This window comes from Macrotis lagotis, chromosome 6 (assembly GCF_037893015.1).
Source record: "Macrotis lagotis isolate mMagLag1 chromosome 6, bilby.v1.9.chrom.fasta, whole genome shotgun sequence".
Lineage (NCBI taxonomy): Eukaryota > Metazoa > Chordata > Mammalia > Peramelemorphia > Peramelidae > Macrotis > Macrotis lagotis.
Genome location: NC_133663.1, coordinates 184,755,079 through 184,771,516, shown reverse-complemented (window position 1 = coordinate 184,771,516; position 16,438 = coordinate 184,755,079). Strand labels below are relative to the sequence as shown.

At 36.9% G+C, this 16,438-nt stretch overlaps 1 protein-coding gene across 8 annotated transcripts in view; it reads right to left on the bottom strand.

Moving 5' to 3' along the window:
* MCF2L (MCF.2 cell line derived transforming sequence like) overlaps positions 1–16,438 on the bottom strand; it is a 404,366-nt gene that overhangs the window by 379,726 nt on the left and 8,202 nt on the right. For 7 of the 8 annotated variants that reach the window (XM_074192062.1, XM_074192063.1, XM_074192077.1 and 4 more), the window contains one exon: positions 10,893–11,084. In XM_074192062.1, coding sequence (XP_074048163.1) covers positions 10,893–11,064 — 172 coding nt within the window. In that variant the 5' untranslated portion in view covers positions 11,065–11,084. Of the gene's footprint in view, positions 1–10,892; positions 11,085–16,438 lie in introns of those variants that run through there. The other variant, XM_074192073.1, reaches the window with a different exon arrangement.

Genomic DNA, 16,438 nt, shown 5'->3' with positions numbered 1-16,438 from the left:
TCAAATTAGGGAAAAAAAAACCCATTATATTATTATGTAATTTTACTATCTCATACTTTATTTTTCTTCCTTAAGGATATGATTTCTCTGTCATCACATTCAACTGAGATCAATGTATAACATGGAACCAATGTAAAGACTAACAGAATGCCTTCTGTGGGGGGTGGGGGGTGGGGGAAGGGAAGCAAGAATGGGAGAAAAATTGTAAAACTCAAAATAAAATTTTTCTTAAAAAATATAGATTCATCAACTTTGACAATATGAAATAAATTCCAATTTCACAATATTCTTCACAGTGCACAAACATTGTCCAGTAACTGTTACCATCCAATAGTTTTCTTCTGATATTAGTCCCTTATTCTTGTTTGTTCCTTAGTTGATTAAACATCATTGGAAACTTATTTACTCATGTTATCTCATTTACAGCATTCAAGTATTAGCAAATAGAAAGTTGTCTTGGGGAAGAAAGACTTCTGAAATCATGCTACTAGATATATCCAGCTAATCCTTCAAGTAAAAGATCCTTGTTAGATGTTTTAGATTTACTTGTATAACCAAGAAGTAAAAATGACACATTGACCCATGGCTTCTCCCTTCAGAGTATCCAACTCTCTTGGAAAGGTGTGCCATCAAAGGTGGTTGATGGAAGTATAGTCTTGGGGAGTTATTGGATGCTGGGTGAGTGACTTATGTGTTCCTTTGTCATTGACTTCTTCCAAGATCTGAAACAAAGTTTAGCAAGAGACCTGCCAACACAGCTACAACCTCCAACTTCAACCTGATTGTATACAGTTCAGTCCCTTCCTATCGGAAATAGGATTAGAGGAATGTCTTGAAGGCAGCCAGGAAAATTAAAAAAAAAAGTAGAAAGGAAGAGCATACTTAACAAGGGGGACATACAATGCAATTGTAGAGTTGGAAGATGGAGTGTTATATGTGAGGAATGGTAAGTAGACTAGATTAGTTGGACCTTGGGATGTGTGAAAGGGAAAACAAGTGTAAGAATACTGGTAGGGTAGGAAGAGGCAAGATTGCAAAGGACTGGAAATGCCAAACAGAAAATTTTTAAATCCAGTTCTAGAAGCAATAGGGAGACCCTGCAGTTTACTGATTGGGATATGGTCAAAAGAACTACAATTATGGAAAACCATTTGGGCAACTGAATAGAGGATGGTTTGGAGTGAAAAGAGATTTGAAGCTGGAAGATCTGTTAGAAGACTATTGCAATAATTAAGTGATAAAGTATTAAGGGCCACTAATAGGATGGTGGCTGCATGAATAGAGAGAACAGGATCTGTGTGAGAAATGTCATGAAAACAGAAAAAAGATCTGACACAAAATTGGAAATGGGAGAATAGTGAGTCCTTGACAGTATTAGGAAAGTTAAGAAGAGGAGGGATGTTGAAGGGAAATATAACAAATTCTGTTTAATCTGAAATGTCAATAAGATATTCAATTCAACATCTTCAAAAGGCAAAATTGTCAGGAAAGCATTTTGTAAAATTTAAAGTATTTTATAAATGTAAACTACTCTTACTTCTTGTCATGAAACTTCTGAAGAATAAGTACATCATTGAAAAAAATCTTTGTTAAGAGGCTACCATTGGGGGCGGAGCCAAGATGGCGACATGAAGGGATCGAGTCTTAGGAGCTCTCTGATAAAAACTCATAAACTAAGGACTCTAACTAAACTTTCAAGAGACAGAACCCACAAAGGGACCCAGTGAGGCAGTTCTCCTGCTCAAGGTAACCTGGAAAAGAGCAGAAAGGCTCTGCTCCCCGGGGTCGGAGGGGTGGCCCACCAGAGCGAAAGAACTTCAGCCTCCTGGAGGCAGCCCCAGGGCGCTGGGAGCCATGGCTCACAGCAGCAGGGGAGTCTCCTGAGCTGTACCCCAAGGAGCACTGGGCATAAAGTGGGGGAACAGCAGGAGACCTCTGCCAGAGCAAGCATGTGGAGCCCAGCCCTCAGCAAGCAGCTAGGTCTTTCGGCAGCCCAGACCAGGAAACAGAAGCAGGTGGAGCTGGTAAGCAGGAGCCTCCAGGGCATGGGCCCATTGAACTGAGGGAGGGGAGTGAAGAGAGTGAGACTGCTGAGCTCTGTCCTCTGCCCCTGGAGTGGGACGCTGGGACTCTGACCACATTCAGATCCTGATCCCAGTCTAGGCCCCCCCATAGAACAACAGGGCCCCCCCACCTTGGCCCTATGACAGAGGGGGGCGCTTATGGCCATTCACAGACCAGGAGGGAGGACAGAGCCTCACACACTGAGACCCTTGTGGGAGTGTCCTAAAAGCTCAGGAAGCACCCCCAAAAAACAGGCTTAGGCTGGGAAAATGAGCAAGCAAAGAAACAAGAGGAAGACCATTGAGAAATATTTTGCAAATGAGCCCAAGAAGGATCAAAATACTCAGTCTGAAGATAAGGAAGCACAAGCTCCTGCATCTAAAGACTCCAAGAAAAACAGAAATTGGGCTCAGGCTATGACAGAGCTCAAAAAAGACTTTGAAAATCAAATGAGGGAGTTGGAAGAAAAACTGGGAAAAGAGAGAGATGCAGGAAAAACATGAAAATGAAGTCAGCAGCTTAGTCAAGGAAATCCAAAAAAATGCTGAAGAAAATAGCATGCTAAAAAACAGCTTAGGTCAAATGGATAAAACAGTTCAAAAAGTTATTGAGGAGAAGAATGTTTTAAAAAACAAAATTGGCCAGATGGAAAAAGAGATAAGAAAACTCTCTGAGGAGAACAAATCCTTCAGACAAAGAATAGAACTCAGGGAGATTGATGAATTTACTAGAAATCAGGAATCAATACTTCAAAACCAAAAAAAAAAATGAAAAATTAGAAGAAAAGGTTAAATATCTCATTGAAAAAACAACTGATATGGAAAACAGACTTAGGAAAGATAATTTAAAAATGATTGGAATACCTGAAAGTCATGATCAGGAAAAGAGCCTTGACATCATTTTCAAAGAATTACTACAAGAAAATTGCCCTGATATTCTAGAAGCAGAGGGCAAAATAGAAATGGAGAGAATCCACCGATCCCCCAGAGAAAGAGATCCCAAAAAAACAGCCCCTAGGAATATTATAGCCAAGTTCCAGAACTCCCAAGTCAAAGAGAAAATATTACAAGCAGCCAGAAGGACACAGGTCAAATATCGTGGAGCTGCAGTCAGGATCACACAGGACTTAGCAGCAACTACATTGGAAGCTCATAGAGCTTGGAATACAACATACTGGAAGGCAAAAGAGCTTAGAATGCAGCCAAGAATGAACTACCCAGCAAGGCTGAATGTCCTCTTCCAGGGAAAAAGATGGACTTTCAATGAACCAGGGGAATTTCAAATGCTCCTGCTGGAATGGCCAGGACAGAAGGTTTGATCTTCAGATACAGGACTCAGGTGAAGCATGGAGATTGGAGGAGAGGGGGGAAATATGAGGGACTTAAAGAGGATGAACTGCATGTATAGAAAAATGATACTGATAATATTCATATGAACCATCTCAGTTAATAGAGCAGGTAGAGGGAGCTTTTATAGTTGAAGCACAGGAGAAAGCTGAATTTGAAGATAAAATATGGTATAAAAATGGAGTCAATAGGAAAAAAAGGGAAATGGAATAGGAGAAAGAAAAAAGGAGAGGGTAATAGTCCAGGATATTTCACATAATAAGATTTTTTTTATTACAATGAGCTATTGCAATGATATGGAAGGGGGGAGGCAAGGGGGAATGAGGGAACCTTTGCTCTCATCATAGGTGGCTAGAAGAGGAAACAGCAGATATACTCAATGGGGTATAGACATCTGGAGTAAGAAGGAGGGGGGAGCAGGGGGAAGGGGTGGGGATGTGAATAAAGGAGGACAGGATGGACCATGGGGGGAGAGTGGTCAGATATAACACATTTTCTTTTTTACTTCTTGCAAGGGACTGGGATTGGATGGCCTGCCCAGGACCATGGGGCCAGGTGGATTCTGGGCCTAAGGGGTGGTATGGGGGCTCAGGGCCTCTTGGCCCCAGGACCAGGGATCTGTCTGCTGCTCCACTCAGTGACCCTACAGCAGAGTCAGAGTGAAAGGAGAGAGAAAATAGAGTACATGGTAGTGGAGAAATAAGAAAGGAGGGAGTTGCGATCAGCAATGGCAATGTTGGAAAAATATGGAAGTAACTTTTGTGATGGACTTATCATAAAGAATGTGATCCACCCATGACAGAGTTGTTGGTGTTGGAACAAAGACTGAAGCACATTTTTTGTTATTATTATTTGGGGGAGGGTGCAGGGCAAGTGGGGCTGGGTGGCCTGTCTGGGGCCACATAGCAGGGTGATCTTTGGGTGTCTGGGGCCTGATTCAGACCCATGTGCTTCTGGCTCAAGGGCCAGTGCTCTGTCTGCCACCCAGCCACCCCTACTATTATTACTATTTTATTTTATTTTGGGTCTTTTTTTTTCTTCTTTTTTGGTTTTTGCAGGGCAGTGGGGATCTGGTGGATTGCATGTCACATGGCTGGGTGATTACTGGGTTTACGAGGCTGGATATGGACTCGGGTGCTCATGGCTCCAGGGCTAGTGCTTCGTCCATTGTGCCACCTGGCCACACCTACAATTATTACTATTATTTTTTTTTATTTTAATTTTTTTTCCTCTCCCCTTTACTTTTTTCGCCCAAGCAAGTCTATCTATATTCATGGGGGGAGGGCTATTTTGTTTACTTGTAAACAAGAATATTTTATTAATGTAAAAAAAAACATTTGTACAAAATGAGAATAAAAAATAAATTTTAAAAAAAGAGGCTACCATTAAGGGGTGGCTAGGTGGCACAGTGGATAAAGCACCAGCCCTGGAGTCAGGAGTACCTGGGTTCAAATCCAGTCTCAGACACTTAATAATTACCTAGCTGTGTGGCCCTGGGCAAGCCACTTAACCCCATTTGCCTTGCAAAAGCCAAAGGAAAAAAAAAAAGAGGCTACCATTATACGATTCTTTTAATTCTAGAGATATATCTCGAATTATAAGATTCTGACCTTATCCTACCATATACATACTGAAGAATAGGACAAACCTTCTTTAAAAAAATTTAAAGGAAAGTAATTTTCTAATAAAACATTTATAATATCCCATATTTTATTGATGTAGCACCAGAAACTATGATGATAGCCAGATGTTAGATGCTAGAAAGAGGGAAAACATATCAAAATAGATCAGCTGTTTGATTTTCTGGACTCTTTCCAGAATTCTACAAAAGAGTCTATTTTTCCAATAACTCAAACCAATTACCCAACTAACAAGTCTTTAGATAATATCCTATATTCATTTTAATTTAAAAAGAAAATGGGAAAACATGCAATGAGATACTAATGGAATTCAATCTAGTTAAACAATGTTAGGCCAACGGAAGCTCTGGAGACTACAACTCAGAAGTTTGTTTCCTGTTGTACACCATCAATCTTTTGCCTCAGAAGTCAATTGGAGATCTAATCTGTTCCATTGGATTAGACTAAACCTCTCCCAGTGGAAGCAATCTGTACATTTAGTGGAAAGAACTTTATGTAAAACATGTCATTATTCTTGTATTCTCTGTCCTCATTTGGCTATCTTTTCAAAAGAAAAACTAAAAAAAATATTGAGTTTTCCCACACACACACATATTAAATCAGCACCAAAACAGAAAATTTTAAATCTCAATTCCCTACTAAACACTGGACTTTGGAAACCTGCCTCCTTTCACCTTTGGACTCTAAATCCAAAACCAGTTATTAGCTTACTGGATAGACTAATAAAATTCTGTGTAAAGGCATGTTTGTTGAAGCTTGAAAGTTGTGTGTTTTTTTGTTTGAATCAGTCAAAATAAATAAACTATTATTAATAAATTAGATAAATAAATCAATCAAGTATCTGAGTGCCATGAACTATTTCATGTAATGCAAAAACAAATGAGAATTAAGTATCACCTTCATTCAAAAATTAAAAAGCACCCATATGGGAATCATAAAAATATTGAGAAGTTTAAACCACAAAAAAAAGATATTCTATGCCTTTTTCTCTAAGAATAATTTTTTGCCTAATTTGCTTAAATTCATATGTTTTATCATCATGCATAGGGCATAAAAGAATAATCTTACAAGTGACTAGTTGGAAATCAGCAGATCTTGGAAGTGATCAGTCTCATGTCTGTCTAACTATTTTTGCTCTTTAAACCAAAACAGGCAAGTCCACCTGATTTTACAAGAAAAGAACCAGAACCACATCAAACAAATTCAAATTCCTTATCGAGCTGTGTTCTTTTCCAATGAAGTTTCCAACACCAGAAACAATCTAAGGAAATTTAGTAACAGTTGCCAGTATCCTTTCTGGCCTTCTTCAAAATGGATTTTCTATTCAGATTTACAGTTTACTATTCCACCCATATTGGGGCAGCTAGGTGGAACAACCCTGGAAGCAGGAGGATCTGAGCTCAAATGGAGCTTCAGATACATATTCCACTATGTGACCCTAGGCAAGACACTTAACCCTGTTTGCCTCAGTTTCCTCATCTATAAAATGATCTGGAGAAGGAAATGGCAAGCCACTCCAGTATTTTTGCCAATAAAAACCCAAATGGGACACAGAGAATCAGGCATGACTGAAATGATTCAACAGAAAATTCGTCAAATAGAATGATTTCTGAAAAGTTTAAACATTAATAATGATGACACAATTTTGTAACTGTCCATATCAAAAGCAGAGTTAACCAGTTCAAAGAGATGGAACAAAATAGAAGACAAAAAAAACCTCAGAAAACAGGCATATTCCAAATGAGGTGTAAGTTGACTCTTCCACCAAGTTTCAAATAAATTGTCTGAAGTACCAAGGAATATCTTAGATGGAGCTTCCTCTGTATAATTATATAAGCTGGCATTTACTTTGCATTTTAGGTTTTGCAAAACACTTGGAAAATATTAACGTATCTTCTGAATAGATCTGGGAAATAGGTTCTAATATTACCATTCTCAATTTTACAAATGAGGGAACTGAGGCAGGCAGAGAGGTTAAGTGACTTGCTCAGAGTCATATAGCCAGCAAATATCTGAGGCTGGATCTGAACTCAACTCTTCCTGACTCTAAGACTAATGATCTCTCTACCAGAAATCATACAACATACAGGAGAATTCACACAGAATTCAGTGATCACTCTGTCATCTCCCCATCAGATGTCCTGCCACAAAACCTTCAAATCTTTCTAATAAATTTATTCAAATGGAAAAGTTAGAAGATCCAATGCTAAATAACTTTCTACTATATTGAAAAGTCTCATTTTGCCTGTCATTTATCTCATAAGGCATGTAATTGTTAGAATAGAGTAAAAAAAATCAGAAAGAAACCCAAACTGCACCTGTGTTTTAGTAATTATTAAATACTTTGAAACATTTCTCTCTGTCTTTGTGGAAATCTTTCTATGTGGAAAATAAACCTAAAATTCAGTCTGGAAGATTTAAATGCTATAAGGGAAGAAATGAGTATGATTTTCACATTAGTCCCAGATCAAGCATTTGAATACTAAGGCATTAGAAATAAAAAGATAACAATGGAGAAAAATATTAACAATTTTTACAATTTATACAGGGTTCCTAGCTATGCAAATATTTCCAAAAGTGGAGATTTGAGGGCCACAATTATAAATATAAACCAAGGTTGTTGCCACCTTCAAACTCAGTTATTTTATAAAACTGAATTTTTGCAGTGAGTGGACAGAGAGCAAGACAGATCTTCAAAATGGAGGCATAAGAGGGCAGCTAGGTGGCACAGGAGATAAAGCACCTGACCTAAAGTCAGGAGGACCTGAATTCAAAAGCAGTCTCAGACACTTAATAGCTATGTGACCCTGAGTAAATCACTTAATCCTGATTGTCCCCCCACCCCCATAAATAAATAAATGAGACTAGGTAGATGTGGCTACTGAGTCTCACTCTACAATGGAGATTTTATAATACATCTAGGTTGAATATTGGATAGAGTCAGGTTTCAGATCCTGCATTGGGCACTCTATAGTTGTTCCAAGCTATTGGGCTTGGGCAAATCACTTAATCTCTGCCTGCCTTAGTTTCCTTAACTGTAAAATGGGGATGTTTAAAAACATCTGTATCTAGGGTTATTGTAAGAATTAAATGAGATTATAATTTTTAAATGGATATAGAAGACACTAAATAAATTCTTCTTCCCTTTTTCCCTTGAAAGGTAGCAGGGCATTTATTTAATGGAAGATGAAGTTTTCTCATCCTTTAAGGGGATAATAATGGGAATAATAATAGCACTACCTCCCAGGGTTTGTGAGGGGAAAAAAAATGTGATAACATGAACAAAATTCTGTATCCTTAAAATTCTATGTAAATGCTAGATGTCATTGTTATTTTAAGGCATGTGACTGTGATCAGGAAACAGCCAACCTGAAATATAATCAAGGAAAAGCAAGCTGAAAGTTAGGAAGTTGGAACATGTTATGAATACATTTTAAAATGAAGACAGGTGGTGATGGATTAAAATGCAAACAACAGTGTGGTGTTCATGAATACTAGAAAAATGAAAGAATATTATCAAGTTTTATCCAGAACTATCCAAGTGAGAAACATAAATATGTAGTTCATAAAATTGGAAGGAACCTCAAAAGTCATGTATTCCAATCTTTTCTGCCCATTTAAAATATGAAGATATCAGGTGCATATTTATCTCTCTATAAGATATTGGTCTGAATAGTGGGGCTGGGGCACTGAGACATTACCAAGGTTGAACAATCAACAACATCAGAATTAGGACTTAAATCCATGTCTCCCCAGTGTAGAGGATCTCAATTCACACTATTACACTCACTCTTCCATTTTATAGCACTAAGTTTTGCAAAGTCCTCTCTATACAGATTTCTCATCTGATCCTCACAAGAACCATATGGGGTAGATACCATTTTTTTACACAATACCAAAATGAGGCTTAGAAGGATTGTCTAGTCCAGGGACATCCAGATAATCAGCTAGGATTAATAAGAATAGGAGAAATAGAGAAATAAGATTTACACCTTTTTCTTGAATTAACTCTAACATTTTTTTCATAATTTTCCTCCACTATACCAAGTTAGGTAGTACAATAGATACAGTGCCCTGGCTATAGTCAGGAAGACTCATCTTCCTGAGTTCAAATTTAGCCTTAGACATTTACTAGGTATGTGACTCTGGGCAAATCACTTAATCTTATTTGCCTCGGTTTCCTTATCTGTAAAAGAGACTAGAGAAAGAAATGACAAACCACTCTGATATCCCTGCCAAGAAAACCCCAAATGGGGTCATAAAGAGTCAGACATTACTGAAAAGATTGAACAGCAACATACCAAGTTAAGCCTTCACTCAAAAAAAAACAAAACAAAAATACACCTTTTCTACACTTGTGCCTTCATATTAAAATATGAAAGGAAAAAAGTCTAGTTTCTCAGGGCATTAAGATCATCCTTAATAATTCACATTTACATAACACTCTAAGGTTTTTGTTTTGAAAAAACCTTTCTTCATAACAGTCTTGTGAGCTAAGAAGAGCAGGATTTATTATGACCATTTTATAGGTGAAGAGACTTGGACTATAAGGATTAAATGATTTACCCAGTCTGACCCATGTAGTAAGACTCAGAGCCTTGAACTGAAACTCAGGTTATCTGCCACGTGGCACTGCTTCTCCTTCAGAGAGCATATCAAACTGTAAACTATCTATAACCTTCCTGTTTTGTGAGATCAAACATTTCATCCTCTTTCAAAAGCCATGGTATCTTTACTTTGGCTGTCTTACTCCAATCCATAAAGACCTTAACAGGTTTTTACATATTATTTTACATGTTATTAGAGTAATATCATAGTATCCTACTAATAACCCAGTTCAACAAATGACTTCTTTCATTCAAGATGAAAAAAAGACACAAATTCTCATTAAAAAAACAAATTAACATTCATTTGTGAGACTGATCAACAAGATCAACAACAAAAACATTGCAATGATGAAGTGTGACCAGAAATAAAGGGAAAGCAATGACCTCCATTAAGAAGTACATGGAGAGCTTTAAATTGAAAGAGGGGATCAGAAAGAACTGTGTCATCCTGACCTCATCTCTTTAATCCAGATGGAGCTTTTCAAATTGATTAGGGCCTTAGGACTATATCCACCTGTCTGCTTCACCACTCTGTTCTTTCAGTCTTGATTGAAATCAGCTCTGATGACACATCACACCTAAACAATAGCTCTTTTATGCTTTTAAAAATAAAGCAAAGCCTACTAAATATTCCTCCCTAAAGTGTACTCTCTGCTTTATTTATACACATACAAAATGTCAGAACTGGATAATCTAGTCCAACAAGATCATTCTACAGACACGGAAACAGAGAACCAGAGACATTAAAGTCATTTGCCCCAATAAAGTAGTAAGTGGCTAAGTCAGGATTCAAACTTAGATCACATTCCTCTGAATTCAGTATTCTTTCCACTACACCAAAATGTTTCATTGCGTCACTTCATTTTTAAATGGTTTTAAGGAAGTTCAAAAATATAGAATTTATTCTATTTTAAAACACCTTAAATTACCTTCCCCACCCACATTATTTGACCAATTGTACAACTTGAGATTCTTATAAGTAGCATCAAATTCTCCCAAAATGAAATTCTCAAATAGTGAAAACCTGCCTTCAACCCTTTCAAGTTACTAGGGTAACCATTAAGAGAAGTGAGAATTTATCAAATTATTTCCTATGGCATAAGAGCTAATCAGATTTTGAAAGCACCTTATTGCTTACCAAAGAACTGATACCCAAGAGGGGTGCCTTATTAAACTTGATTAATAAGAATCCTAGAGTTCTAAAAAAAATAAGCTGTGAAATGTTAAGCTCTTACCCGGTTGTATAACTGTCACCTGTTGTTTATCTTGAACAAGCTGGATGACATCAGACACATCAATTTGATGTTCAGTTTCTTCCTCTTTGACCTCATTTGTCTGAGGCAGGGGTGAAGAACAATGGCTACTTCCAGCTTTCTTGCACAGAATATACCTCCAACAGTCAAACATGAAAGAGCTTGAGTTGTTACCTGCAATTTAATAAATGAGGAGATAAATCAAGCTACCAAAAATATAGTTAATTAGAAGAAAATGTTGTCTCTTTCGTTTGTTTAGAAAAATTGTTTCACTAACCTGGTTGTAATATTCTGACCACATTCATTTTGAAATGGGTACTGTTCATTAAAAACGTTATTTTCCTTGACAGAATTATTATTGAATCCATAAAATAATTCCTAATAGCAAAATTTCTCTAGAATCCAATAGAAAAGGATAGTAGAAATATATCTTCCCCCTTTGATACTTAAAATACTACACTTTTCACCTTGACATTTAGGTTGATGTTTCCATGATTTCCAACTCTCTAGGCTCTTAGTTTCACACTTTGACACTTTGTAATTCATTGACACTTTGTAATTCATTATCTGGCAAACTTTCAAAACTCTTTCAGCCTGCTTTTTTAACATGACCTCAGATTTTTTCAATGTTTCCATGTAAATAAGGCAATATTTGAATCTCAAAATAAACAAGAAAGGTAATGTTTTGCACATGAAAAAGTTTGGAAATAGAAGGAAGTTTTTAGCTATCCTGAGTTTTAAAAAAGTTAGCAGTTATATTTCCAAGTATACATCATCTGAAAGTGTTTAAGACACAAAAATTGGGATTAGGGATAGGGATGGGTCTCTTGATTTTATTGTTTTAGGGTATTCCTACAGTTATTTGGCTTACTATCTACTATTCCCCATCCTCTATCATCAGTGTATATCAACATATGTATGCAACTTAGAGTCTTTAAAGTGCTACCTCAGGGGGCTGAGAAGTTAAGGCACATAGACAATATGTAAAAAACAAGATCCCAGGTCTTCTTGACTCAAAAACCTACCATCCATGCCACCTCTTCTTTTTTGAGGGGAAACAACTAGTACTTTGGTAGTAGATATCTGAGGTCATATTTCACCTCAAGTCTCCTGACTCCTAAACCAGTGCTATATCCTCTTTTTTACCTAGGGGCCCTCACATGTTGACTCCTTAAAGTTAACTAAATAAAATTACGCAGTGTTCACTTCTTTTAGTAGTTTCTCAGTTATTTATCTTTTATGGCTCATAAATACTTTCATCTTTCCTACTAAAACTAACAGATGACAGAAATAAATAAATATATATATGTGTATATATATATATATATATATATATATATATATATATATATATATTAAGCACTTAGTATCAAACATTGTGCTAATAGAATGAGTCCCAACCCTCAGGGAGCTCACATGTAACAGGGGAGACAGCAGATGAAGAGTCTGCCTTCAGGGCAGATGAAAAGACATAAAAGTCTTAAGGGTGAAACAGGGTGGATGGCAAGGCTTAGACAGTAAATAACAATGCCAGGAATCTGAAGAACACAGAGGCAGTGTAGATGGTAAGACTTGGCAGTTTTCTGTCTCACCAAAATAAATAGTTGATGACTCCCATCTCATCCAAGCCAAAGGAAGAGTCAAGTAGACCAAATGGGGGTTCTAGATGCCCTGATAATGGAATAGTCAAAAGGAAAAGGCAAGAGGACAGGGTTCCCCTCTTGGTGAAAGTTTTCCCTCCTACAGTGTCCCCTGCACTGGATGGATATAGAATGGTATCTGAGATCCTTGAAGGACAAGTTTGAAGGGAAGGGCACCTGTGTAGTCTGTTGTGGTGGTTCTGACAGGTTTTAGAATATGGATTAGAGAGAAAGGGCAGGAATTAAAGAAAATGTATGCTTTTTTTAAAAATGTAGGCATTACATAAATAATAAAGTGATAATGATCTGTATATTTGCTTTACTTCCAGTCTCAAACTACCTAGATTACACAGTGCTGTTTTCCAGTAATTTCTTTAATTAAATTTCCATTCTTTAATTCAATAAAAACATTAAATAACTACAACAATACATGCAAGGTCCTATGAACAACTGAGACAAAACAAAGCTTTGACAGTTACTGTTCTGCATAATCTGACACTAAGAAACCAGGAGGGATAATTATGAGAGCAATGAGCCTGGAATCAAGAGACTCGAATTCAAATCCCATTTCCTCTAATACCAATTTGCCTTGGCTGAGGTCACACAATACAAATACTCACTGAAAGAAAGACCAACAAGAATGACTTTGAGGAGGAAAAGAGCTATTTGAAGAAACTATCAGGACTATACTTATTTATCAACTTGGATTTTTAAAAACACATTTGGAGAAAATGGGAAAAGGGACAAATAACTGATGATAATTTGTTTAAAGTAGAAAGATATATGTTTTCACTTTATTTTTTTGCTTTTTTACAACATGGCTAATAAGGAAATATGGTTTGTATGATTTCACATGTAAAATTGGTATATTGCTCGCCTTCTCAAAAGGATGGGGAAGGAAAAGAAGGAATAGAGTATTTGGAACTCAATTTTTTTAAAAAGATATATGGATGTATGTTTATATGATTATACATGTATAACATATTAGATTGCTTTCTGTCGAGGGAGAGGGGAAGGAGGGAGGGAGAAAAATTTAAAACTCAAAACCTTGCCAAAAAAAAAATGTACTAACCAGGGTCAACCCTGCTAAGCTTCTGAGATCAGACAAGAGCAGATGCGTGTATCTATTATGCACTGGCCTTGGAGCCAGGAGGACAGGAGTTCTAATCCAACATCAGACACTTGCTGTGTGACCTTGGTCAAGTCACTTAACTCTGATGGCCTCACATCCAGAGCTGTCTCCAGTCATCCTGATTCATATCTGGCCAGTGGACGAGAAAGTGAGGCTGGTGACTTAGCACACCCTTCCCCCAGTCAATTCATGCTTATCATGACATCACCTCCCCAATGCTATGGTCTTTTTTGAAAACAAAAGACAAAAAAAAAAGACATCTTCCTTATTGGTCACAAACACACACACACACACACACACACACACACACACACACACACACACACACACAACTACCTCTTTATTTTCACTTAACATTTTAAATGATTTTTTTTATTTTTCATGTATATTGTTTTGCTCATTGTAAACATTTTCAGTTTTTTACTCTGAATTCAGGTAGTAGCCAAGCAAGCATTGTGCTATTTATCATAACATACAAAAGAAGAAAAAAAATACTACAATGAAAACCACTTATTTGCATGGTCTGGCATCCATATGGTTTTTAGTTCCCTTCCAGTTTCTAAAAACTAAACCTAGAGAGGCATAACTAGGGATTTTTTTCAAGAATTTTAAAGTTCTGAAAGCAGCAGCATCCTTGGGATTACTTCCTACTCCAAAGGGACCTCACCACAAGTAAACTGCTAAATACTCTGAAATCCTCACCCTGTCCCCTCCTTGACCTAAGCGGAAAAAATTTCTGTTGTGACTCCATATGTTCTATTGCAAGAATTTTTAAAGCGAGCTAACTTTTAACTTTCAGAAGCAAAAAAATTTTCAACCAGTTTCTGCTCGTATGTGTTCCCAATGTCTCAAAAAATGCTGTCATTCAAATGAAAAAAACATAAAGGCCTCACTAGTTTATCAATAAAGAAAGGATTGTGTAGAAAACTATAGATTTATATAGGACTTTAGATTTGAAGTTGGGAAAAAGTTTGGGAAGAAAGTATGTAATCTAAACCCTTCAATTTTACAGAGGAGAAATTAAAACCAAAAGCCATTAAGTGATTTCCCCAAAGTCATTGGTTATAGATAATTCACCTTGTATAAAATGAACATGCTGGATTTAATCTCTCAGGTCCCTTTCTCAAATTAAAATCTGTGGTTCTGAAATACTTTCCTTGGCTAGAAATGTAGGTTCTTTTTTTCCTCTGTTGGATATATTTACATTTGAAATCACTTTAAGATGAGGGAAAACTGAGAGAAACAGTTTTCACCCTTCTACTCATTACAAACTAATTTAAGTGTCCTTGTACAGATTTATACAGGACAGACAGAACAGGAAGAAAAATCCAAATGCTCAAAATCATACACTCTTATTTTAGGGATATGTACTAAAATTGAGACTTCCTCAGATTGGTTGGCTCAACAGGCATCGCTAAAAAAGAAATCTTAATTTTGTGCATAGGACAACCAGCTGAAAAGGGAAATAAGGACAGTTGTCTTTCCAAAAGATCTCTCCCTTGCCTTTGATTAATGAGATTAAGTTTCTGAAGAATTAGGCACTTCAATTATGTTTTGAAAATATATATAAGGGACTAAAGATATTATCTAGAGAAAGAAACTATACTAAAAGATATTCCACATTAGAGTTTCAATATATGGAAAGGGGGGGTCAGCATAAGAAATTACTGTAAATGGGTATTTGGGGAGAGTTTTGCAGAGGTCACAGACAACACAGAAAGATCACCAGACAAGACATCTTTGGTCTACATAGGGCCTATGACCAAATGCTTAGATTTTACAATAAGATACTGTAAGAACCCCATCAAAGAAAAAGAAAAATTCAGACTTCTTTTCTGATACAAAGTGAGGGCCAGAAAATTTTCCAGACTGTGGGGGTGCTATATCCCTAACCTCCCATGAGGTAGAAGGGACAACTATATAATGAGAAAATCAACACACTTAAAAATCAAAGGCTTGGGGCAGATAGGTAGCACAGTGGATAGAGCACCGGTCCTGGAGTCAGGAGTACCTGAGTTCAAATCTGACCTCAGACACTTAATAATTACCTAGCTGTGTGGCCTTGGGCAAGCCACTTAACCCTATTGCCTTGCAAAAAAAAAAAAAACTAAAAAAAAATCAAAGATGTATTTATTGTTGCTTGGTATTCTTCCTGATTCAAGTTGGGGGCAAAGATATTGGAGTGCTTTGCCATTTTCTATTCCTATTCATTTTACAGATGAGGAAACTCAGGCCAAAAAGTTATGTGACTTATCCAGAGTCACAGTGAGACACTGAAAAATTTTGACCTGTCTTGGATCAGTCTTCCTAGCTCCAAGTTTGGTGCTTTATGCACTTTGCCACCTAGTTGCCTGAAAGGATTTGGGGTCATTTCCAAAGTCTACTGTTCATCAATTATGTGACCTTTGACCAAGATAACCCTTCTACTTGGGTCATCATTTACTCATCTAAAAGATGAGAGGATTGGATTTCATTGTCTCTAAGGTATCTTCTATCTCTAAAGTCCATGAATGCCTTCATTACAGATGAGGAAGCTGAGGCCTTTGGTACTTTGAAATTTTAACAGAGTAAGACCTAAAAAAAATACTGAAAAACATAAGACTAAAGAAGGCACTACAATGAAATGTGACCTTCAAGAAGGAACATATCAGCAGTTTCCTTGGAAAAATGATGTCTGCAAGGGCACAAAAAAAAATGAATTTTTGAATTAACTACGGTGTTCCTATAAGAGTAAAGATAATCTCCATTCTCAAAGA